The sequence below is a fragment of the Salmo salar genome, chromosome 10 (genome assembly GCF_965601325.2).
Source record: "Salmo salar chromosome 10, fSalSal1, whole genome shotgun sequence".
NCBI lineage: Eukaryota > Metazoa > Chordata > Actinopteri > Salmoniformes > Salmonidae > Salmo > Salmo salar.
Genome location: NC_138300.1, coordinates 118,877,501 through 118,904,420, shown reverse-complemented (window position 1 = coordinate 118,904,420; position 26,920 = coordinate 118,877,501). Strand labels below are relative to the sequence as shown.

General features: G+C 44.9%; 1 protein-coding gene across 1 annotated transcript in view; it reads right to left on the bottom strand.

The window, feature by feature from the left end:
* LOC106561712 (A-type voltage-gated potassium channel KCND2) overlaps nucleotides 1–26,920 on the bottom strand; it is a 136,914-nt gene that overhangs the window by 23,807 nt on the left and 86,187 nt on the right. The window contains exon 2 of the mRNA XM_045688496.2: nucleotides 158–320. Coding sequence (XP_045544452.1) covers nucleotides 158–320 — 163 coding nt within the window. The remainder of the gene's footprint in view (nucleotides 1–157; nucleotides 321–26,920) is intronic.

Sequence of the window (26,920 nt, the reverse complement as noted above, 5' to 3'; positions counted from 1 at the left end):
AGGAAAGGAGAGAGGTAGTGGGGATATAGGGAGGGATGGAGGAAGAGAGGGAGTGAGACAGAAAGGGAGACACACACACACACAAACACACACACGCACGAATGCACACACACAAACACACACACACAAACACACACACACAGTACGGCCACTTTACCTTTTGAGCTCGTCGTTTCTCTGCCCGCTGGCTCTGGTGGTAAATGCGGCTGAAGTTGGACACGATGACGGGGACAGGCAGGGCGATGACCAGCACCCCGCTCAGAGAACAGATGGAACCAAACACCTTCCCCACGATGGTCTTGGGTACCATGTCACCGTATCTGCAAAACAGAGAGAACACTTCATGAGGATATACAAACATAGACTTCTAACATTTAGAATTGGGATACAGAGATGCAGTCAGAAAGGGCAAAGATATATCCCAAAACTGATTTCACTAGGTCATACAAGAGGTCACGCTTTATACCTGCAAATCAGAGAATGAATGGTTCACAAGGTTACAGTACAGGCAAAAGAAAGGTTTCGTGTGGCTAAGGTGCTAAGAGTGTGGCTCTAGCCATGCTGAGGTCATGAGTTCAATTCCCGCAGGGATCACAAGATGCAGTCAAAATGTCATACTTCCTACAAACGGCATACTGTATAATCTCTACTTGTTACAAAACAGGAAGAATTTAACTACTTTGTTGAATTATTTAGTTTATTTCTCTAAATCATCTAATACCTGTAGTTGCTGTTCTAAAATACTAAAATATTTTAGCATTAAAAATACTTTTGACAACATTCATGGAAATGTAATATGTTCACATGATCACAGTCTTATCTCATGTGGGATAGAGACAATAAATAGAACTGAAGTTAGTTAGTGGCCTACTTTCACTACCGTCAGTCTGTCTGTCTCTGTCCCTCTGCTGCAGCTCCTCTTTGAAACCATGTTTCATGTATAATTACACACCTGCAACACTTAAAGCTCTCTCTCTCTCTCTCTCTCTATCACACACACACACACACACACACACACACACGCAAGCGCGTCCAGACGCAGGCAGGCACGCACACACACAATCACACACACACGCACAAGATGAGCGAGACAGAGTGCCCATCTCCCGTGACCTCAGTGAGACAAACAGCTTGTGTTAGATACATGAAACAGACTTAGGTTCAGAGAAAGCAGAGTAAAGACGGTGGGTGTTCCGATGTTCTCATGTCAACAACATTTAGACACAGAGATCATTTTAAAAGTCTGAGGGCCTTGAGGCCACAGTAGAAACTATTCAGAGATGTGTATTCAGCCCCACTCCTCCGTAGCTGGTGAGGGGCTATCAGATGGATAATACTTAGCAGGGCAGGGGTCAGTTCCATTTCCATCAGTTCATTCTGGAGGTTACAACGTGCCCACTGGGCACAGACGTCAGCTAACGTCTAGCTTTGATTTACATTTGGTTGGGTTGTCAATTAACGCAATTTCAACGTGAAATCCCCCAAAAGGTATCAGCATGTCATTGGATTTAAAAAAAAATACTAAATTCCCTTAAGTAGATAACTTTTTGAAATTCAATCAGTTTATTCAACATCGCATAGATTTTTTTTTTTTGTTGTTGTTGAAATGACGTGGAAACAAAGTTGATTCAATCAGTTTTTATATTTTCGCCCAGTGGGTATCTGCTTAATCTCTCAAAATGGAATTGTTGGTTGTATGTTTTGTAGACTTTAGGTAAGGTACGGTGGGGGAAATGGTACACATCCTGGTGTAATGCATGGTGTTATGTGTTTTTCTAAGCATCCACATGCAGCGTGTTTTCTGTTCTACACATTGCTCAAAATAAAATAACTTTGTGGTTCTTCACAGAACCTTTTGTAGGGATACACTGTATATAGAGAACAACTGAACCCTTTTTGATTAAGCACAATTTATTCTTCCCACACTCATATGGCTATTAACACATGCAAGCACTCTCTAACTAATGCATGGACGGATGGGACATTTGCCATGAATGTGTTTTTTGTAAATCTTCTAACAGCCTCTCAAGTGCAATGTAGACCTAGCTACATATCTATAATTGACACATGTGGTAAATTCAAAGCACATAGAGTGATTACATAGGGAATCAACTGACCTGCTAGAAAACCAACGGCATCTCTCCTCAACGAATCATTCATCTTTTAAAGAAAACTGTTTTACGTCGACTTACATCAAGTGATATTAAAATGCCATCTTATACCTGCCGGCTCAGGGAAATAGCAACGGTCTATAGACCTTTAGTGTGTGTGTGTGTGTGTGTGTGTGTGTGTGCGTGCGTGTGTGTGCGTGTGTGTTGGACCTAACATGATGGAAACCTTAAAGACTAATGACTCAAGGAAGCAGCCAGCCGGCTGGCCAGGGGCGTTCGGCGTTAGAGACAACTTTATTTATGAAATAGCCAACCTACCGTGTAGCAATACATTCACATTACCATGGCAATGTCTCAACTGACACTCTATTCCCTACGTAGTGCACTACTTTGGACAAAAGACAATAGGCCCTGGTAGTAGTGCACTATAAAGGGTATAATGTGCCATTTGGGACATAGACCATGCTGCAAAGTTGCATTGGGAGATAGATATGAGGCTGTCACAATGCACTGAGCAATGCTAATGTTCTGTCCTCGTATACCTGCATGTATTCATCTTACTCTGCCAAGGTAATGGCTTTCTCAGGTCATTAACACATTAAAGTCGCAATCTGTTATTTCTCTCTCTCTCTCTCTCTCTCTCTCCCACCGGCAGCTGACTGCCCCCTGGCCTTCACTATGGTAGGAGTGTCACATAGGACATTTAGAAAGCAGGAGACTGAAGGACCCCTTATTTTGTTATTAAAAATCCACTGTGATATTTAGGCCTACAGCTGTTTTTGGTCATTACAATTAAAAATCAATAGGCCTATTACCATTAAGAATCAATTTTTTATTTTTTTTCGAATGAAGGAGTGGGACTTTAAACAATCCTCTCAGTCATTTTGCCTTTTCTTATCCGGTTTGTATGGTAATGTTCCCCCAGGCTCGATCCATTGATAGTAAGGTTATTCATGATGGTGCGGGATGTAAATTCTGGTCATTTCAGGTATGTGTTTCGGGCCTTTAATTGCTTTCGGAGGAAATTGAGTATGCTTCCTCATTATTTGTTGATGTTGAATTATGTCCGAAACATGAAATGTACAATATGCAGAAATTCCTGCGCCGTTTCCTGGTTGCTAAAATTCGAATAGTTCGCCTAATTTCAGTTTATGTGACAAAACAAGCAATTCATAGTGTAGAGAATCATTGTACCATCCAAACATCTGTGAAATATATTGTCAATAGCCCAAAAATATTGTATTTTCTGCTCTTTGAAGTTGGTGTACAAAACCAAAATTAAATGACTCAAAAACTACATTTAAGGATGGGAAGAATAGACATAGCGCACATAGAACAGATCTACTGCTTCTTAGACTTGCTTTCAATGAGAATAACAGATCTATAACTCACATTTCTATGTGAATTTGGTCAAGTCACCCCAAAAAGTTACATATTTCAGCTTTAAATGTGTAATGCATTAAATGTTTATTATTTATGCGGCAAAAGTAGTTTTGGTACTATCTTGGGCCTGTATGCTGGTGACCATTGCCATAAGTTATCTCTATCTCGACACAAAGAGGTTAAATTAAGGATTGGGGAAGCATGGTCACACACACACCAGTGGAGGCCCCTCAGAGGAGGAAGGTGAGGACCGTCCTCCTCAGTGAATTTCATAAAAATAAAATTGTAAAACATTGAAAATGTTATCCTTTTTATTTAAAACTATAGTAAATATATTCACGTCACCAAATCATTGATTAAAACACACTGTTTTGCAATGAAGTTCTACAGTAGCCTAAACAGCGCCATTGTGTAGCCGGATGACAGCTAGTTTCCGTCCTCCTCTTGGTACATTGACTTCAATATAAAACCTAGGAGGCTCTTGGTTCTCACCCCCTTCCATAGACTTACACAGTAATTTTTGCAACTTCTGGAGGAACATGATCTCCACCCAATCAAAGGATCAGATAATGAATCTAGTACTGAAAGCATAAATTACAGCTAGCTAGCACTGCAGTGCATAAAATGTGGTGAGTAGTTGACTCAAAGACAGAGAAAGACAATAGTTGAACAGTTTTCAACAAATACGTTTCTTCAAAAATAAAAGAGAAGCAAGAGAGAAAGAGAGATTTTGTCATTCTTTTTCACTTTCAGTTTCACTTACTTAGCTAGCAAATGCAGCTGGCTAGTTTACTTACCCAAACACCCGGTACTAAAAGAGGGATGCTATGTTTGCTAGCTGGCTATGACTATCCAACACAACACTGGAACTCTTCCAAGTCAAGGTAAGCTTTTTGTTTTTATTGCCACCGGGGCCCTCCGGTTTAACTGCTTACTGACTGTACACTGTAACATCACTGCATGATTGTAGTGGGTTTACTAATACATTAGTTATATTAGCTATGTTGACTAGGATGTTACTTTAGCTAATATGGGGACAATGATGTAGGCTGTGTGTAGCGGTTATGACATGGTTTGGCTTGGAAATGTTTTTTTTTTCGCCTGGTCACATACACCTGATGTGTTGTTCATTGAAGTCCACAAACGAAGGGAAAAGGTGAGAGTGCACAGAGGCCAGAATGAATACAACGTGGCTGCTATGAAAGTGAACTGTGTTTATGTGTGATCAGGGGTGTATTCATTCCACTGATTCTGTTGAAAAACGTTTCTTAAACACGGAAGCAAACAAAAAACAGGTATAAAAATACCTGAATTTGTCCAATAGAGAATCTTGTTTGCAACTTTTGGACTATTGATTACACCCTAGATAAGCTAGATGCAGGTAATAGTGTGCAAGGTGGTATTGAATGTGTCACTGTCTGTCATCTGAAATTTTTCTCTCTACCTGTGTGCACCTCCATTGTAAACTTTCATTCATAGGCTAGGTTGTAGCAACCTCATGATAGGTATAGGGCAAAATCGAGTATCATGTAGCACTAGCAGTTCTGGGGGGGGGGGGGGGGGGGGGGGGGGAGCAGTGCCCCTGTGACAAAAATTTTGGACCCCTTGTGGCCCCCCTAAATGTGGAGTATGAAATAATTTTTACATAACAAATTTTTGTTATCGTTCTTTTTTTACATCCGTTATTAGACAGTGGCAACGATGATGATTATGAACATGGTCATTTGCCTGCTAATGCCTGCAATGCAGTGAAGAAAACGATGACAACAATAACGTCTAATGTAGCTGGCCCCTCTAACAGTACAACTGGCCCCAGCTTGGCCCCCCCAGTTGAAATGGTCTAGAACCGCCACCGTCATGTAGTAGCCTAAACTTATCAATGTTACATTGAACTGGGTGAATGTAGAATGACAGTCATCCAATACTGCTGTAATAGAAATAAGGCCATGCTCGTGAAAAAAATTAATCATAAACGACACTGACAGCCACTGACAGACACACACTAGACAGTTTTATGTCAGATTTACATTGAGCAGGACCAGGCGTTGTGCTTCAGTGCAGACAGGTGCATTAATCTCCCTAATGGCTCCAATTCCCCCCCATCTGATGTATAGACTGAGCATATCCCTCGCGCATCCCACAAAGGCGAAGGTGTTGCTAATATATATAACAGCAAATTTCAATACAAAAAAAAAAATGTTTCAAAAATACTTTGTTTTCGTCTTTTGAGGTTTGTCATGAAATCTATGAAATCTAGTAGTTAAATCGCACAATGTATTGTTGTTTCTACCTTCTTGCCCTTTGTGTTGTTGTCTGTGCCCAATAATGTTTGTACTATGTTTCGTGCTGCTACCATGGTGTGCTACTGCAATGTTGTGTTGCTACCGTGTTGTTGTTATGTGTTGCTACCGTGTTGTTATGTGTTGCTGCCATGATGTGTTGTCTTTGGTCTCTCTTTGGTGACTGTAATATTCACATGGAGAAGTCCACAGACCGACTCCAAAAGGCTTTCAGATCCATCATCGACTCAGTGGGTTTTGTTCAACATGTCTCGGGACCTACACATTGCTACAATCATACCCTGGATCTAGTTTTGTCCTGTAGAATAGATATTGTGGATCTAAATGTTTTTCCTCATAAACCATGGACTTCTTGTTTGCAATCGCAGCAAATAATTCTCAGACAACGCAAAGATTCCTAGATGCCCTTCCAGAATCCCTCCACCTACCCAAGGACATTGGAATACAAAAATCAGTTAACCACCTAACGGAAGATCTAAACTTAACTTTGCGTAATACCCAAGATGCACCTCTAAAAACGAAAAACATTTGTCACAAGAAACTAGCTCCCTGGTATACAGGAAATACCTGAGCCCTGAAACAAGGTTCCAGGAAATACCTGAGCCCTGAAACAAGCTTCCAGGAAATACCTGAGCCCTGAAACAAGGTTCCAGGAAATACCTGAGCCCTGAATCAAGCTTCCAGGAAATTGGAATGGAAATGGCGTTCCACTGTACTGAACGTTTTCCAACTAGCTTGGAAAGACAGTACCAGGCAATATCAAAAAGCCTTCACTGCTGCTCAATAAGCCTACTTTTCCAACCTGATTGAGGAGAATAAAAACATACTGTCGCAAAGCTAACGATTTATTTAAGAAAAAGCTGTTGCTCAGCAACTCACTGCCTTCCTTAAGACAAATAATATATACGAAACGCTACAGTCTGGTTTTAGACCCCAACATTGTACTTAATGGCATCGGGCCAAGGCTCTGCGTCTGTCCTTGTGCTCCTAGACCGGCTAGAAACTTGACTAGAAACCCCACAAAATTTGATCATATTACTCCAGTGCTAGTTTTACTGCTAACCTACAAAGCATTACATGGACTTGCTCCTACCTATCTCTCCGATTTGGTCCTGCCGAACATACGTACGCCACGGTCACAAGACGCAGGCCTTCTTATTGTTACTAGAATTTCTAAGCAAACAGCTGGAGGCAGGGCTTTCTCCTATAGAGCTCAATTTTTTATGGAATGGTCTGCCGATCCTTGTGAGAGACGCAGACTCGGTCTCGACCTTTAAGTCTTTACTGAAGACTCATCTCTTCAGTAGGTCCTATGATTGAGTGTGGTCTGGCCCAGGGGTGCAAAGGTGAACAGCAAGACACTGGATTGATGAACCACCCTTGCTGTCTTTGCCTGGCCTGCTACCCTCTCTCCACTGGGATTCTCTGACCCTGTTATGGTGGCTGGCTTGCTAGTGCCCTCCCATGCCATCCCTAGGAGAGATGTGTCATGTCTTGCCAGGCTTTTTTTTCTCCTCGCTATACTTGACTTGAGTGGGTTGAGTTACTGACATTATCTTCCTGTCCGGTCTTGTGCCCCTTGGGGTTTGTGTGGTGGGGGAGATCTTCATGGGCTATACTAGGGCTGGGCAGTATACCGTATTTTACGGTAAACCGGTATTGATGCATGGACCGGTTTGGGTTTTTTACTTTACCTTCTATAACAGTATTTGAATGTTTGGTTTGTTAAATGTGATATGCCGTGTTTAATGTCCATTTGTATAGTCATCTCTCACCGCTCTCTCTCTCTCCATGCCGCTTTCCACACAGACCTAGCTCCGCCCCGTCACTCATTAAGAGCGTTTGTTGTTCCTCGACCAGGAGACACATGCGTTCAGTCTGCATGGTCAATGCAGCACATGAACCAATGTTGATAACAACAATGCTGTTTTCACTTGGCTTCTTCATATAAATCCAGTAGCGTTCTATAATTACACTATTAGTTTGCGTTGCTTACATCTGCAAACAGCTAGTTTGTCTTTTCTTAGCAAGTTGGGCCTAAATCTTGTTAGCCGCTAATGCTAATCGCTAGGTAGCTAGCTAATAAATGTACTGAGTCAGAGCAAACATAATTAGTTATACAGCCTGATAATGCCAGTGATGGTGTAGACCTAAATCAGCATGTTGTTTGTGCAACAGTACCTTCTAAATCAAAAGAGGAATACAAGAAGCATTAATATGTTAACTACATGAAGTAGCTAAGAGAAAACAGACAATGTAGCCAAAGATTATAGGGTCCCCTAGGAAACAATTATCAACACTTGGTTCCTAAGAAAGACAATTTGGTTCCTACCCTATCACAATAACTCCTCCCTGGCATTTTCATTCGTTTTCATGTCAAACAACACTATTCAAAGTGCCCAATATCATATTATATAGAATTAGAATAATCATTCTATTTCCATGATTCCAACAGTTCACCCAAGTGTTTTGCTCTAAATCATAAGTCAAATCGCTATTGCAACATTTGGTTCAAAATAAGGTTGAGATTGTTTGACCATATCGTGCAGCCCTATGTGGCAGTGTGGAAATGATCTCAAATGAGTGCAGGAAATGCAGAAATTTCTAAAAATGCTAAAAAATAATATTTTGGGTTGAAGTTGAATTGAACAGTATAAAACAATCGGAATGGAGAGAGATACATTGAAATCACTTAGAATGTATGTATTACCACCCTGATGTCCTGCACTATTTATAAAGCAAATTTAGAAATGTTATAATTTAAAAAACATGAAATACTGTCAAATATCGTCATAATGTCAATTGTTTTAAATACGATGATAGGATATTTTGCCCATATCACCCAGCACTAGACTATACTCCGCTTTGTCTCAGTGTAGTAAGTTGGTGGTCCGTTGATATCCCTTTGGTGATGTGGGGGCTGTGCTTTGTCAAAGTGGGTGGGGATCTATCCTGCATGGTTGGCCCTGTCCGTGGGTATCATCGCTCTGTCTCAGTCCCCAGTATCTATGCTGCAATAGTCTATGTGCCGGGGGGCTAGGGTCTCTCTCTCCTCCTGGAGGACCTGAGCCCTAGGACCATGCCTCAGGACTACCTGGCCTGACAACTCCTGGCTGTCCCCAGTTCACCTGGTCGTGCTACTGATCCAGTTTCTGCGGTTCTGCCTGCGGTTATGGAAACCTGACCTATTCACCGGACGTGATACCTTATCTCGGACCTTCTGTTTCGACCCTCTCTCCCTCTCTCTCTCTCTCTCTCTCTCTCTCTCTCTCAATTCAATTTCAATTTAAGGGCTTTATTTCACTTTTGTTTATTATTTAGTTCACTTGCTTTGGCAATGTAACATATGTTTCCAATGCCAATAAACAATACAAATGAACTATAAGCATTACACTCACAAAAGTTCCAAAAGAATAAAGATATTACAAATGTCATATTATGTGCAAATAGTTAAAGTACAAAAGGGAAAATAAATAAACATAAATATGGGTTGTATTTACAATGGTGTTTGTTCTTCACTGGTTGATCTTTTCTTGTGGCAACAGGTCACACATCTTGCTGCTGTGATGGCACACTGTGGTATTTCACCCAGTAGATAAGGGAATTGATAAAAATTGGGTTTGTTTTCGAATTCTTTGTGTATCTGTGTAATCTGAGGGAAATATGTGTCTCTAATATGGTCATACATTTGGCAGGTTAGGAAGTGCAGCTCAGTTTCCACCTCATTTTGTGGGCAGTGTTGCACATAGCCTGTCTTCTTTTGAGAGCTTGGTCTGCCTACGTCGGCCTTTCTCTCTCTCTCTCTCTCTCGTTCTGTCTCTATTGCACCTGCTGTCTCGACCTCTGAATGCTCGGCTATGAAAAGCCATTTGACATTTACTCCTGAGGTACTGACCTGTTGCACCCTCTACAACCACTGGGATTATTATTTGACCCTGCTGGTCATCTATGAACGTTTGAACATCTTGAAGAATGATCTCGCCTTAATAGCCATGTACTCTTATAATCTCCACCGGGACAGCCAGAAGAGGACTGGTCAACCCTCAGAGCCTGGTTCCTCTCTAGGTTTCTTCCTAAGTTCCTGCCTTTCTACGTCATTTTTAGCCAAATGGGCTTCTACATCTGCATTACTTGTTCTTTATGGGTTTAAGCTAAGCTTCTGTATAAGCACTTTGTGACATCTGTTGATGTAAAAAGGGTTTTTATAAATACATCTGATTGATTCTAAATTGCCAGATAGCAGCAGGATTGGGGTCAATTCCATTTCAATTCCCAATCGATTCAGGAAGTACACTGAAATTCTAATTCTCTTTGATGCTTTTCAATGAGGAACACTTGGAATTGGAATTTGGTTTTTCTTTCTCAATTGACTGGAATTGAAATGGAATTAACCCCAACCCTGGATAGCAGGTATGTGAGAGATAACATAACTTCTCTCATGCTGTCCATTTCTTATTCAAAGAAACATATTAAAACAGAAGAAATATGTCTCCTGTGAAACAAACAAACACACACACACACACACACACACACACACACACACACACACACACACACACACACACACACACACACACACACACACACACACACACACACACACACACACACACACACACACACCCCCTGTCCGGCCGTGGAGGAGACATGATGATAGATGAGATTGATCTTTATCCAGGCACAATGATTGGTCGAGCCAGAGTGAATACACACCACCAGGCACAATGATTGGTTGAGCCAGAGTGAATACACATCCAGCATTACAGGATATAAAATGCATAATAAATTATATAGTATGGACCGCTGACAGGTGAAATAACATTGGTTCAACACAGTGAAACAAAACAAAGAAAAGAGGAATAAACATCAGGACTCCAACACAACGTCCACAAAATCCATGTCTACACGTGACTACAGTTTGACTCTCACAGATTGTACTTCACAGCCACAGCAGACACTGCACTAAGACTTTGAATAAAGCAGCAGTAATCTACTGTGGACCCTGAGGCGTGGCCTGGATTTAAATATCCCTGATACAGAGACTACAGATGGGATCTATGCGGCTGGCTAAATCGGACACATTTACAGAAATGTTGATGAATGTACATTATAATCCTGGGTGGTTCGAGCCCTGAATGCAGACTGGCTGACAGCCGTGGTATATTGGCCATATACCACACCTCCTCGTGCATTATTGCTTAATTGTACCTGTCAAAAGGTGTAATAAATTACAATGAAATTAATAATGAGATAATAGGATCAAGGATTTATGATTCATCAAGGACATATGAGCCACAATCAACATAGAGAACTACCAAAGACAGTGACAAGGCAACACACTGCCTATGCTGCTGTAACAGACTCCACTCTTCTGGGAAGGCTTTCCACCAAATGTTGGAACATTGCTGCGGGCTTGCTTCCATTCAGACACAAGAGCATAAGTGGGGTCGGGCACTGATTTTGGGCGATTAGGCCTGAAACAGGAAATGACCTTCCCCAAACTGTTGCCACAAAGTTGGAAGCACAGAATTGTCTAGAATGTCATTGTATCCTGTAGCGTTAATATTTCCCTTCACTGGAACTAAGGGGCCTAGCCCGAAACCATGAAAAACAGTCCCAGACCATTATTCCTGCTTTACCAAACTTTACAGTTGGCACTATGCATTGGAGCAGGTAGAGTCCTCCTGGCATCCACCAAACCCAGATTAGTCCGTCGGACTGCCAGATATTGAAGTGTGATTCATCACTCCAGAGGACGCATTTCCACTGCTCCAGAGTCCAATGGCAGCGAGCTTTACACCACTCCAGCCGACAATTGGCATTGCACATGGTGATCTTAGGCTTGTGTGCGGCTGCTCGACCATGGAAACCCATTTCATGAAGCTATCGACGAACAGTTCTTCTGCTGACGTTTCCTCCAGAGGCAGTTTGGAACTCATTAGTGAGTGTTGCAACCAAGGACAGACAATTTAAGTTTAAGCACTTGGCAATCCCATTCTGTGAGCTTCTGTGGCCTACCACTTTGCGGCTGAGCCGTTGTTGCTCCTAGACGTTTCCACTTCACAATAACAGCACTTACAGTTGACCGGGGCAGCTCTAGCAGAGCAGAAATTTGATAAACTGACTTGTTGGAAAGGTGCCATCCTATGACTGTGCCACGTTGAAAGTCACTGAGCTCTTCAGTAAGGCCGTTCTACTGCCAATGTTTAACTGTGGAGATTACATGGCTGTGTGCTCGATTTTATACACCTGTCAGCATTGGGTGTGGCTCAAATAGCCGAATCCACTAATTTGAAGGCGTGTCCACATACTTTTGTATATATAGTGTGTTTAAAATGACCTCACCGTCCTCCCTCCATTCCTTGCTCCCTCAAAACAAACAAAATCAAACAGCAGCAAAACACAGGGACAAGGACAGGAGTCCTCTAGTGAACAAGATGAGGTTAAAAGGACAGGACAGGAGTCCTCTAGTGAACAAGATGAGGTTAAAAGGACAGAACAGGAGTCCTCTAGTGAACAAGATGAGGTTAAAAGGACAGGACAGGAGTCCTCTAGAGAACAAGATGAGGTTAAAAGGACAGGACAGGAGTCCTCTAGTGAACAAGATGAGGTTAAAAGGACAGGACAGGAGTCCTCTAGTGAACAAGATGAGGTTAAAAGGACAGGACAGGAGTCCTCTAGAGAACAAGATGAGGTTAAAAGGACAGGACAGGAGTCCTCTAGTGAACAAGATGAGGTTAAAAGGACAGGAGTCCTCTAGTGAACAAGATGAGGTTAAAAGGACAGGACAGGAGTCCTCTAGAGAACAAGATGAGGTTAAAAGGACAGGACAGGAGTCCTCTAGTGAACAAGATGAGGTTAAAAGGACAGGACAGGAGTCCTCTAGTGAACAAGATGAGGTTAAAAGGACAGGACAGGAGTCCTCTAGTGAACAAGATGAGGTTAAAAGGACAGGACAGGAGTCCTCTAGTGAACAAGATGAGGTTAAAAGGACAGGACAGGAGTCCTCTAGAGAACAAGATGAGGTTAAAAGGACAGGACAGGAGTCCTCTAGTGAACAAGATGAGGTTAAAAGGACAGGACAGGAGTCCTCTAGTGAACAAGATGAGGTTAAAAGGACAGGACAGGAGTCCTCTAGAGAACAAGATGAGGTTAAAAGGACAGGACAGGAGTCCTCTAGTGAACAAGATGAGGTTAAAAGGACAGGACAGGAGTCCTCTAGAGAACAAGATGAGGTTAAAAGGACAGGACAGGAGTCCTCTAGAGAACAAGATGAGGTTAAAAGGACAGGACAGGAGTCCTCTAGTGAACAAGATGAGGTTAAAAGGACAGGACAGGAGTCCTCTAGTGAACAAGATGAGGTTAAAAGGACAGGACAGGAGTCCTCTAGAGAACAAGATGAGGTTAAAAGGACAGAACAGGAGTCCTCTAGAGAACAAGATGAGGTTAAAAGCTTTAGTTCTACTTAGTCATTTTAAACCACTCCCCCCTCCATGCACCCACCCTAAACTAAAAAAGCAATCTTGTTCCTTGATTGTCATCCAGAAACCCTCTGTCTTAAATTTGGTCTGATTACCGTCTGTTTAGAGAGAAGAGTGAGAGAGTGGAAAACATATCTGCTGGATGACTTCACAAACAAGTCATGTGTTGTTTATTTCTTTACTCCGAAAATGTGTGAGTTTTTCCCTCCTCCATTTTCCCTCCTCCAAACCTAATAATATCGGGCTGCCCACGTGAAAATCACCCATCACCCAAACAGACACTCTCCCAAAACAAGCTCTGGTTAATAAGATAAGCATTTGGACTCCTTCCTCCACACTGGAAAAAAGAAACTCATTTGACCCTTAACATCTGTCACTGACCTCTCTGAGACTGTCTCTCGCTCTCTCTCTCTCTCTCACATGTACACACACACACACACACACACACAAACACACGCAGGCACACACGCACGCATGCGAAGTTGTGCACTGTGTAGGGAATAGGGTGCCATTTCGGACGCAGGCCAGAGACGCTTGCCAATAGCTCAGTACTCAGCAGCCAATGATGACAATGGCAAGTCAAGGAGGATTGTGGGAGATCTGTGAAATCAGAGGGAGTTGTCAACTGAGATTAAATCATCCAATCATCATGTGACTCCCCTGTGAGGCTACTTAGAGTTTCCACTAGCCCAGTGAGAATACTTAGAGTTTCCACTAGTCCAGTGAGGCTACTTAGAGTTTCCAATAGCCCAGTGAGGCTACTTAGAGTTTCCACTAGCCCAGTGAGGCTACTTAGAGTTTCCAATAGCCCAGTGAGGCTACTTAGAGTTTCCGCTAGCCCAGTGAGGCTACTTAGAGTTTCCGCTAGCCCAGTGAGGCTACTTAGAGTTTCCACTAGTCCAGTGAGGCTACTTAGAGTTTCCACTAGCCCAGTGAGGCTACTTAGAGTTTCCAATAGCCCAGTGAGGCTACTTAGAGTTTCCACTAGCCCAGTGAGGCTACTTAGAGTTTCCGCTAGCCCAGTGAGGCTACTTAGAGTTTTCACTCGTCCAGTGAGGCTGGATGGGGCTAAATTCAACACTTGGAGTTTAAAGATAACACATAGTGAGAACACAAGCTTGATGGTGATACTGTATATAGTGTATACAGTACAGATAATTTAGCATCCTTGCACTCACAGGGTTATGGTGTTGGGTGTGCATACATGTCGTACCTCTTAGGTACTTACCGGAAACTACTTAGTATGATTCATTATCCATCTGAGAACAAAACTTATTCCACTGTAGTAACTCTGCTAAAATGGCTTATTCAAATTGCGACTTCTTCTTTGGGATGATTACTGAGTTAATACAATATATGCATGTATGCTAAGCCCATGATGAAGATATTGTAGGTTACTTTAGCTACACTATACTGTACTACCTGTCATGTGATGACCATTCTATGACTATGATCTGATCTCCACTTTGATCTGATACAATGAACCCAAGAGGCTAATTTCATTAATACAATTGTCTTAATCATTTTGATTTGTCAACTGTTTAGAAACACGATGAGCTTAGACTTTTTCCCTCCACATCCCAGCCACCAGTAGATCCTATCCCTCGTTGTTTCATGTCTCTAATTAGAGAACTGAGTTTAATCTAATACGACTCAAAATTAATTTGATTCTCTCTTATTTTATCCACAAGATTTTAGATTTGATTGCAGAGCAGCGCTCATATCCTGTTCAACATTATCTCCAACAACACAGACCTCCCTGAAGCAGAGATGTTTGAACAAGCAAGCTGCGTGTGTGCGTGTGTGTGTGTGTGTGTGTGTGTGTGTGTGTGTGTGTGTGTGTGTGTGTGTGTGTGTGTGTGTGTGTGTGTGTGTGTGTGTGTGTGTGTGTGTGTGTGTGTGTGTGTGTGTGTGTGTGTGTGTGTGTGTGTCTGTGTGTGCATGTTATCAAGCTAGCTAGACGAGGCTCTGCTCTGCAATGAAATGAAGATTGAGAGGCTATTAAAGCTGTTGCTAAGACAAGACATTCATTTCAAATAGTGCTTAATGATTTTTTTGTTGTTGCAACGTACAACATTCAACAAAAAGAACCCTTACAAATCAAAACTTTTTCAAAAATATTGTTTTACCTCGGCTCCCGAGTGGCTCAGCGGTCTAAGGCACCGCATTTCAGTGCTAGAGGTGTCACTACAGACACCCTGGTTTGAATCCAGGCTGTATCACAACCGGTCGGGATTGGGAGTCTCACAGGGCAGAGCACAATTGGACCAGCGTCTTCTGGGTTTGGACATCATTGTAAATAAGAATGTGTTCTTAACTGACATGCCTAGTTAAATAAAGGTTAAATGTAAAAAATAAATAAAAATACTTGTTAGTATGAAGAATCGGGTTAGACAATGAAAATAATTAAGACCCTTGGTGCAACAAAACTCAGGGGAAAAAGTCAAACCATAAATTCAAGATGTCCTATTTGACCTCAATTGACCTTTGTACCCTGCTACCCTGTCTAAGTTCCTCATTCGATAGTCCTCTGATCCTAGATCTGTTGGTGCTGTCTTGCCAAACTCCTTGCCATTCAGTGTCACGTTTGGCAAAAAGATCTGGGATCAGGCTACATCAACACTACTTTGGTAATTCACTGTCTCACTTAGTCCATCAGCCGCCACACTAACAGAATACTGAAGAGTTACTCTAGCCAACCCTGTGATACAGAACAGCCATCCCAGCCTTCCTGGCCAAACGTGAGACTGAAACCCATCCATTACAAAGAGGTTGATGACCAGATGGTACCAAACGCTATGCCAATCAGATGGTGATACTGACAGAGTGTGTTCACTTTTTAGTTAGCTCCCTTCAACCATTCATGATATGTTCTGGCGTTAGAGGGAAAAAAAACATGTATTAATACACCACAATGTCCAAATTCTTTAAATACTGTACATTTATGAAAACTGTCACATTTTTACTAGATTTATGATTTATTCACTCCTGGCCTGGATAGCTGGGAGCAAGCTGTTGTCTCTGGAGGACAGACGATAGTATAGCATAGAGAGTGACTCTCAAATGGCACACTCTCTAGTGTCCTATTTTTGATCAGGGAAGGCTCATTATATAGATAAAATGGTTCCATTTGAGAAAAAAGTCATATAAAGACGACGATGTTGTAATATAAATGGAAAGTGAATGATATTTACCTCTCAAACTACTGTTTTCTTCCACTTGCTGACTCATACACCTTATCCCTATATGCACTCTTAGACAAAAAGGTTCCAAAAGAATTATTTGACTGTCCCAATAGGAGAACCCTTTTTGGTTCCAGGTAGAACCCTTTTCGGGTTCCAAGTAGAAAACTTTAGGTGGAGTATTGACCACATCAGGACGGATGAAAACTTAATCCTAGCAATGGGAATGGTTGCACAGCTAAAACATGTGTGCAGGTCTCCAAAGATAAGAGATAGTGCTTCAAGTGCCCTACTCCCAAAAACTCCCGGACCATATTCCACAAGGTCACCTACATTAGAACCCTCAGCATGATCTGTCCCGACCCAAGAGCCTGAACTACCCACATCAGCCAGCTTGGTGTTTCACGCAACATCCTGGTTCTAATCTGGCATCCCAGTGGAGAGTACTGTCTCTCTCTCTCTCTCTCTCTCTCTCTCTCTCTCTCTCTCTCTCTCTCTCTCTCTCTCTCTCTCTCTCTCTCTCTCTCTCTCTCTCTCTCTCTCTCTCTCTCTCTCTCTCTCTCTCTCTCTCTCAATTCAATTGCAATTCAATTCTCTCTATCACACGATTCCTCTCTCTCTCACACTCTCGCTTCCTCTCTCTCTCTCTCTCGCTTCCTCTCTCTCTCGCTTCCCCTCTCTCTCTCTCTCTCTCTCTCTCTCTCTTTCTCTCTCTCTCTCTTTCTCTCTCTCTCTCTCTCCCTCTCTCTCTCTCTCTCTCTCGCTCTCTCTCGCTCTCTCTCGCTCTCTCTCATCTCTGCAGCATTGGGGCTGTCAGGATTAGTGTGTTGTGGGCTGATACGGCTGTGCTCTGATCCTGTTCCTGAGATATACATCATTATTGAAGGGAATCCCTGAGGCCTGGGATTATGACGCTGGATATACCACTGCAGGTAATGGGGGATAGATGGAGGGAGGGAAAAAGGTGGAGAGGGGAGAGGGGGCAAGAAGAGGGGGGAGAGGGAAAGGGGGAAGAAGACAGGGGAGGAGAGGAAGGGAGGTGGAGAGAGAGAGAAAGAGAGAGTGAGAGAAAGAGAGAGGGAGAGAGTGAGAGGGACAGAGAGATCGAAAGAGAGAAAGAAATAGTGAGAGTGTGGGAGAAAGAGGGAGAGTAGAGAGAGAGAGTGGAAGAGAGAGAGAGAACGAGAGAGTGAGAGAAAGAGAGAGGGAGAGTAGAGAGAGAGAGAGGGAGAGAGTGAGAGAGAGAGTGAGAGAGAGAGAGAGTGAGAGGGACAGAGAGAGAGTGAAGAGAGAGAGAGAACGAGAGAGTGAGAGAAAGAGGGAGAGTAGAGAGAGAGAGTGAAGAGAGAGAGAGAACGAGACAGAGCACAGAGCTCACAAAGGCCATTGAATCTCTCCCCTTTTTAGCCATCAAAGACATTAGATAAACCATACAGAATAATCCCCCCCATATAGCTTCAACAAAGGCACCTCGTTGCTACTCCCGCTCAGCGTTCATATATCAAACGTGTATTCCCTCAGCCCTCTCAATCCCTCTGACGAAGCGGGGTTTCTCTTTATATCTGTGTATGTGTGGGTGTGTGTGTGAAGCCAGGCGAGTGGGCTAGTTATCTAGTGCTAGGTTGCTAGCGGCTTTCACGTTAGCATGCTACGCTACACCCTTTCTCATCTGGGAGATCTTCTTAAGAGTCAGGGACGATACAAAGCCTTCATTTCCTCTTTTACTCCCCCTCTCTCTTTCCCTCTCTGTCTCTTTATCATGGCTTTCACTCTCTCTTCACGCTCTCCTCTTCACACTCTCTCTTCACTATCTCTCTCTTCACTCTCTCTCTCTTCAATCTCTCTCTCTTCACTCTCTCTCTTCACTCTCTCTCTTCCCTCTCTCTCTTCACTCTCTCTCTTCACTCTCTCGCTTCACTCTCTCTCACTCTCTCTCATCTCTCTCTTCCCTCTCTCTCTTCACTCTCTCTCTTCCCTCTCTCTCTTCACTCTCTCTCTTCACTCTCTCGCTTCACTCTCTCTCTTCACTATCTCTCTCTTCACTCTCTCTCTTCACTCTCTCTCTTCACTCTCTCTCTTCCCTCTCTCTCTTCACTATCTCTCTCTTCACTCTCTCTCTTCACTCTCTCTCTTCCCTCTCTCTCTTCACTATCTCTCTCTTCACTCCTCTCTTCCCTCTCTCTCTTCACTATCTCTCTCTTCACTCTCTCTTCCTCTCTCTCTTCACTCTCTCTCTTCACTATCTCTCTCTCTTCCCTCTCTCTCTTCACTCTCTCTCTTCACTATCTCTCTCTTCACTCTCTCTCTTCACTCTCTCTCTTCCCTCTCTCTCTCTTCACTCTCTCCCTTCACTCTCTCTCTTCACTCTCTCTCTTCCCTCTCTCTCTCTTCACTCTCTCTCTCTTCCCTCTCTCTCTTCCCTCTCTCTCTTCACTATCTCTCTCTTCACTATCTCTCTCTTCACTATCTCTCTCTTCCCTCTCTCTCTTCACTAGCTCTCTCTTCACTCTCTCTCTTCACTCTCTCTCTTCACTCTCTCTCTTCCCTCTCTCTCTTCACTCTCTCTCTTCACTTTCTCTCTTCACTTTCTCTCTCTACTCTCTCTCTTCACTCTCACTTCACTCTCTCTTTTCACTCTCTCTCTTCACTCTCTCTCTTCACTTTCTATCTCTACTATCTCTCTTCACTCTCTTCACTCTCTCTTTCTTCACTCTCTCTCTTCACTCTCTCTCTCTTCACTTGTTCTCTCTTCACTCTCTCTCTCTTCACGTGTTCTCTCTTCACTCTCTCTCTCTCTCTGCAATCTCTCTCTTTCTTTTGTTCATGACTTTCATTCAGCCTTGCTCCTTTTTCTGGACCTCTCTCTCTCTCTCTCTCTCTCTCTCTCTCTCTCTCTCTCTGTCTCTCTCTCTCTCTCTCTCTCCTCTCTCTCTCTCTCCTCTCTCTCTCTCTCTCTTTCTCTCCAGTACCAGCACCTGCTTGTAATTTCCCTTTCTTCTCCTATCTCTCTGTTTTTCCTTGCTGACACCTGAGAAACAATCGCTGTGCTATGCTAAACAGCAGCTCTGGTTGCATCCCAAAATGGCACCCTATTCCCTATATACAGTAGTGCACTACTTTGGACCAGAGCACTATAGGCCCTGGTGAAAAGTAGTGCATAAGAAAGGGAATAGGGGGTCATCTGGGAACGCAGTCTCTGTTTCTCTCCCATCACGAATCAAGTAAACAGCGGTAAACTGACACACACACTCACACACACACACACACACACACACACTGAATCCATGGCGGAGAGGGGGAATGGGTGGAGGGATGGAGGGGTGGAGTGGGTGGAGGATAGGGCGGCAAGGCTTTGGATTATAAGTGAGAGAAAACGTGAAGATAAAATGAAATCATCAGAAACTCAAGCGATTATGCTAATGCACTCTTTCTGTATTCATCACAGGTTAATCGCCTGGCAGGAGAGAGAGGAGGGAGGGAGACAGAGAGAGAGAGAGAGAGAGAGAGAGAGAGAGAGACAGAGAGAGAGAGAGAGGGAGAGGAGGGAGGGGGAGGGAGACAGAGAGAGAGAGAGAGAGAGAGAGAGAGAGAGAGAGAGAGAGAGAGAGACAGAGAGAGAGAGAGAGAGAGGGAGAGAGAGAGAGACAGAGCGAGCGGGGGACAGAAAGAAAAAGAGAGACCAACCGAGAGAGAGAGAGACAGACAGAAACAGAGCGAGAGAGACAGAGCGTGAGAGAGAGAGAGAGAGCGATGGGCTGGCCTATGGAATTTTCCAGAGCAGGTACTGTAATAGTTAGCCTGGTCCCAGACCTGTTTGTACTGTCTGTTAGCCTGGTCCCAGACCTGTTTGTACTGTCTGTTAGCCTGGTCCCAGACCTGTTTGTACTGTCTGTTAGCCGGGTCCCAGAACTGTTTGTACTGTCTGTTAGCCTGGTCCCAGACCTGTTTCTACTGTCTATTAGCCTGGTCCCAGACCTGTTTGTCCTGTCTGTTAGCCTGGTCCCAGACCTGTTTGTAATGTCTGTTAGCCTGGTCCCAGACCTGTTTGTACTGTCTGTTAGCCTGGTCCCAGACCTGTTTCTACTGTCTATAAGCCTGGTCCCAGACCCGTTTGTACTGTCTGTTAGCCTGGTCCCAGACCTGTTTGTACTGTCTATTAGCCTGGTCCCAGACCTGTTTGTGCTGTTTGTTAGCCTGGTCCCAGATCTGTTTGTACTGTCTTGCCAACTACTTTGGTCATTGCCACTATACAGCTGAAACAGATCTGGGACCAGGCTACTGTAGCTGTGTGTGTAGAAACTGTTAACCGTGTAAGTGACAGTGGCATGGCACCTCTTGCTTGAACAGACACAAGGGACCAGCGGAGGTTAAGCTCATGCAGGGGTCCACCACCCTTCACCCACAGGACCGATCAACCAAAATGTCACCAAGTCACACAATGAATGATATAAGAGATTAGACAGCACATCATGTCCAATAGAGGTCCAACCCCCACCTTCCACCCGCCACTTTCTACCTTCCACCCTCCAACTTTTACCTTCCACCTTCCAATTTCTATCTTCTTCCTTCCACCCTCCACTTTCTTACCTTCCACCCGCCACTTTCTACCTTCCACCCTCCAACTTTTACCTTCCACCTTCCAATTTCTACCTTCTACCTTCCACCCTCCACTTTCTACCTTCCACCCTCCAACTTTTATCTTCCACCTTCCAATTTCTACCTACTACCTTCCACCCTCCAATTTCTACCTTTTACCTTCCACCCTCCACCTTCCACTTCCACCCATCACCTTCGACCCTCCGCCTTCCACCCTACACCTTTCATCTTACACCTTCTACTTTCCACACTCCAATTTCAACCAACACCTTCTGGCCCCTCTACCTTCCAGCCTCCACTTCCAACCCTCCACCGTCAAACCTCCCCCTTTCACCTCCACCTTCCACCCTACACCCTTCCCACCCCTACACCTTCCACCCTCCACTTCCACCCTCCACCGTTCAAACCTCCCCCTTTCCACCTCCACCCTCCACCTCCACATCTACCCTCCACCCTCCACCTCTACCCCCTCCCCCTTTACCTTTCCACCTACATTTTCCACCTTCACCCCCCCATCTTCCATCCTTCTCCCCTTCCACCTCCACCCACCAACCCAAACAACTAATCCAACCCATACACCAATGAAGGATAAAAGAGATTGGACACCACATCATGTCCAATGACGTGCTGTCTAATCCTCCCTACATCGCTCTATCACCTGGCTTTATGGGATCACTGGCATGCCCTCAGCCCGGTCAGCTCGGGATCATTGGCATGCCCTCAGCCCGGTCAGCTCGGGATCATTGGCATGCCCTCAGCCCTGTCAGCTAGGGATCACTGGCATGCCCTCAGCCCGGTCAGCTCGGGATCACTGGCATGCCCTCAGCCCGGTCAGCTCTGGATCACTGGCATGCCCTCAGCCCGGTCAGCTCTGGATCACTGGCATGCCCTCAGCCCGGTCAGCTCGGGATCACTGGCATGCCCTCAGCCCGGTCAGCTCTGTATCACTGGCATGCCCTCAGCCCGATCAGCTCGGGATCACTGGCATGCCCTCAGCCCGGTCAGCTCTGGATCACTGGCATGCCCTCAGCCCGGTCAGCTCGGGATCACTGGCATGCCCTCAGCCCGATCAGCTCTGGATCACTGGCATGCCCTCAGCCCAGTCAGCTCTGGATCACTGGCATGCCCTCAGCCCGGTCAGCTCGGGATCACTGGCATGCCCTCAGCCCGGTCAGCTCTGGATCACTGGCATGCCCTCAGCCCGGTCAGCTCTGGATCACTGGCATGCCCTCAGCCCAGTCAGCTCTGGATCACTGGCATGCCCTCAGCCCGGTCAGCTCGGGATCACTGGCATGCCCTCAGCCCGGTCAGCTCGGGATCACTGGCATGCCCTCAGCCCGGTCAGCTCGGGATCACTGGCATGCCCTCAGCCCGGTCAGCTCGGGATCACTGGCATGCCCTCAGCCCGGTCAGCTTGGTCAGGTTGTCTTTACATAATTCATTGTGTGATTGATAGATAACTCACAGATTAATGGTGTGCTCTCCAATCTCTTTCACTAGGGACTTCACTATACGTGGATTTAGCACCATATATATGAGAAATCACCTTAAAGTGGGTGTTACACATAGTGTGGTGGAGATGAAGGGAGCCAAGACCTTCAAAATAAAGATACGACATTTATTTATGTTGGTCCTCCTAGTAGCGGTGCGTGGGTAAAATCACTGGGGAAGCCGAGCCAGGAAAAAAATAGCCATATTCTAATCAAACTTTATTTGTCAAATGTGCCGAATACAACAAGTGTAGACTTTACCGTGAAATGCTTACTTACAAGCCCTTAACCAACAATGCAGTTCAAGAAGAGTTATGCAATTATTTACTAAATAAACTAAAGTAAAAAAATTATAAAAATTAACACAATAAGAATAACAATGACGAGGCTATATACAGGGGGTACTGGTACCGGTCCCGTGTGGCTCAGTTGGTAGAGCATGGTGTTTGCAACGCCAGGGTTGTGGGTTCGATTCCCACAGGGGACCAGTACGTGGAAAAAATGTATGAAATGTATGTATTCACTACTGTAAGTCGCTCTGGATAAGAGTGTCTGCTAAATGACAAAAAAAAAATATATATATATAAAAAAAAAGAGTCAGTGTGTGTGTGGGTACAGGCTAGTTGAGGTAATTTGTACATGTAGGTAGGGGTGAAGTGACTATGTATAGATAATAAACAGTGAGTAGCAGCAGTGTACAAAACAAATGGGGGGGGGGTCAATGTAAATAGTCCAGTGGCCATTGGATTAATTGTTCAGCAGTCTTATGGCTTGGGGGAAGAAGCTGTTAAGGAGCCTTTTGGTCCTAGACTTGGCGCTCCGGTACTGCTTGCAGTGCGGTAGCAGAGAGAACAGCCTACGGCTTGGGTGACGAGTTTTTATGGGCTTTACCGACACCTCCTATTATGTTGGTCCCGGATGGCAGGAAGCTTGGCCCCAGTGATGTTCTGGGCCGTATGCACTACCCTCTGTAGCGCCTTACAGTCAGATGCCAAGCACTTACCATACCAGGCGGTGATGCAACCGGTCAGGATGCTCTCGATGGTGCAGCTGTAGAACTTTTTGAGGATCTGGGGACTCATGACAAATATTTTCCATCTCCTGAGGGAGAATAGATTTTGTTGTGCCCTCTTCCCGACTGTCTTGGTGTGTTTGGACCATGATAGTTTGTTGGTGATGTGGACACCAAGGAACTTGAAACTCTCGACACGCTCCACTACAGCCCCGTCAATGTTAATGGGAGCCTGTAACAACCTATGTGTTGTAATAATTGCGTTGTTTGCTCTATAACCTGTTAGTTCATATGCCTTGACACCGTGATATATAGGCCTAAGACGAGACAATAAGACACAGTGGGCAGAATAAATTCAACCACACATTTATTTCATCACAAAACCGGAGAGCAACATCTGTCCGTTGAAGTCCACAAAACATATTGCATGTCAAGCAAGTTAATGTTTCCAACATTTTGGGACAGCAAAACAACTATTGATTTAGAGTTAGGTTACCGCAAGTTGCAAAGAAAACAGGAGCTGCCTCCACTATTCCAGCACCATTTCACCACTTCTGCTATACTACATATTCTATCCATACTGTATATACAGTGTATATTATATCTGGTTCACTGGCATGCCCACAGCCCGGACAGGTTGGTCAGGCTATCGTTGCATCATTCATTGTTTGATTTGATAGATCAATTATTTAATGGCGTGCTATCCAATCTCTTTCACTAGGGACTTCACTACACAAGGATTTAGCACCAGACTCTACATGAGAAATAGCCTGAGAGTGAGTGTGTTATCTGTGATTCACACCAGGAATGATGTGCTGAGGGAACTGACTGGACCGACCCAGCCGAGGCCACACCAGTGACCCCCAAGACCCCAAAATACCCTGTGACCTTTAGCCTTGGCTCAGGGGAATGGTCGGAGGGAGGAATGGATGGATGGATGGAGGGAGGGAGGGATGTATGGATGAGGGATGGAGGGAGGGAGGGAGGGAGGGAGGGAGGGAGGGAGGGAGGGAGGGAGGGAGGGAGGGAGGGAGGGAGGGAGGGAGGGAGGGAGGGAGGGAGGGATGATTGGATGGATGGATGGATGGATGGATGGATGGATGGATGGATGGATGGATGGATGGATGGATGGATGGATGGAGGGATGGATGGATGGATGGATGGATGGATGGATGGATGGATGGATGGATGGATGGATGGATGGAGGGATGGATGGATGATTGGATGGATGGATGGATGGATGATTGGATGGATGGATGGATGGATGGATGGATGGATGGATGGATGGATGGATGGATGGATGGATGGATGGATGGATGGAGGGAGGGAGGGATGGATGGATGATTGGATGGATGGATGGATGGATGATTGGATGGATGGATGGAGGGAGGGATGGATGGATGGATGGATGATTGGATGGATGGATGGATGGATGGATGGAGGGAGGGATGATTGGATGGATGGATGGATGGATGATTGGATGGATGGATGGATGGATGGATGGATGGATGGAGGGAGGGAGGGATGGATGATTGGATGGATGGATGGATGGAGTGAAAGGTCTCAGGGATTAGAGACTCTTTGGCACAAACACACACACACACACACGCACGAGCAGACGGACACACACAAACAGGTGCGTGTGTGTGTGCGCGTGCGTGCGTGTGTGCGTGTGTGTGCGTGTGTGTGTGCGTGTGTGTGTGTGGTGTGTGTGTGTGTGTGTGTGTGTGTGTGTGTGTGTGTGTGTGTGTGTGTGTGTGTGTGTGTGTGTGTGTGTGTGTGTGTGTGTGTGTGTGTGTGGGTAGCTCAACAGAGCAGTACGCTGCAGCAGAACAGACGGTGAGAGATTAACTTTGATGTGTGATTTCACACAGAGAAGCCACTGCTTGTTTACCAGGCAACTCTCCTACAGCTCTCCTTATCACTGGGCCCTACTCTGCATCACGCACATACACACACATACACACACAGACACACACATACACACACATACACACACATACACACACATACACACACAGACACACACACACACACACACACACACACACACACACACACACACACACACACACACACACACACACACACACACACACCACACACACACACACACACACACACACACACACACACTGCAGCCACTGGATTTAATGATGCAGCTTCCTCTTTCTCCTTCTAATGGCCTTAACTCTGGCTGGGTGTACTGTCCTCGTACATACATCAGTTACAGTATAAGTCCAGACAGTGGTTAAAGCTTTACATCAGCCCAGATGCTAGATAGGACTAAAGCGTACCAGGAAACTGCTGGGATACAGGACTAAAGCGTACCAGGAAACTGCTGGGATACAGGACTAAAGCGTACCAGGAAACTGCTGGGATACAGAACTAAAGCGTACCAGGAACCTGTTGGGATACAGGACTAAAGCGTACCAGGAAACTGCTGGGATACAGGACTAAAGCGTACCAGGAAACTGCTGGGATACAGGCCCAACGGGCCAGCAGAGCTACAGCTTCCCTAACAGCTGTTGACTGGCCCCCGAGGCAGCGCTAGAACAGAGCTACAGCCTAACACAGAACAGAACAGCACGCCAGATAGAGCTACAGCTGTACAGCCACCATCCACCCACCTGCACCATTCACCACTGACTGACTGACTGACTGACTGACTGACTGACTGACTGACTGACTGACTGACTGACTGACTGACTGACTGACTGACTGACTGACTGACTAGCTGACTGACTGACTGACTGACTGAATGAATGAATGACAATGAATGAATGAATGACTGAATGAATGAATGAATGACTGAATGAATGACTGAATGTGTGCACGTGGACATCATTATGGTATTCAGTTTGGGTTCCATCCGTACATTCTAGAACTCTCTGGTGAAATCATTCAACACTGACTGGAAACACAATGAAAAGAAATACTAATAATGACTCAGAGGCAAGCAGACAGGCAGGCAGGCAGACAGACAGACAGGTAGGCAGGCAGACAGGTAGGTAGGCAGACAAGTAGGTAGGCAGACAGACAGACAGACAGGTAGGTAGGTAGGCAGACAGGTAGGTAGGCAGACAGACAGGTAGGTAGGCAGACAGACAGGTAGGTAGGCAGACAAGTAGGTAGGCAGACAGACAGACAGACAGGTAGGTAGGTAGGCAGACAGGTAGGTAGGCAGACAAGTAGGTAGGCAGACAGACAGACAGACAGGTAGGTAGGTAGGCAGACAGGTAGGTAGGCAGACAGACAGGTAGGTAGGCAGACAGACAGACAGACAGACAGACAGACAGACAGACAGACAGGTAGGTAGGCAGACAGACAGGTAGGCAGGCAGGCAGGCAGACAGGTAGGCAGGC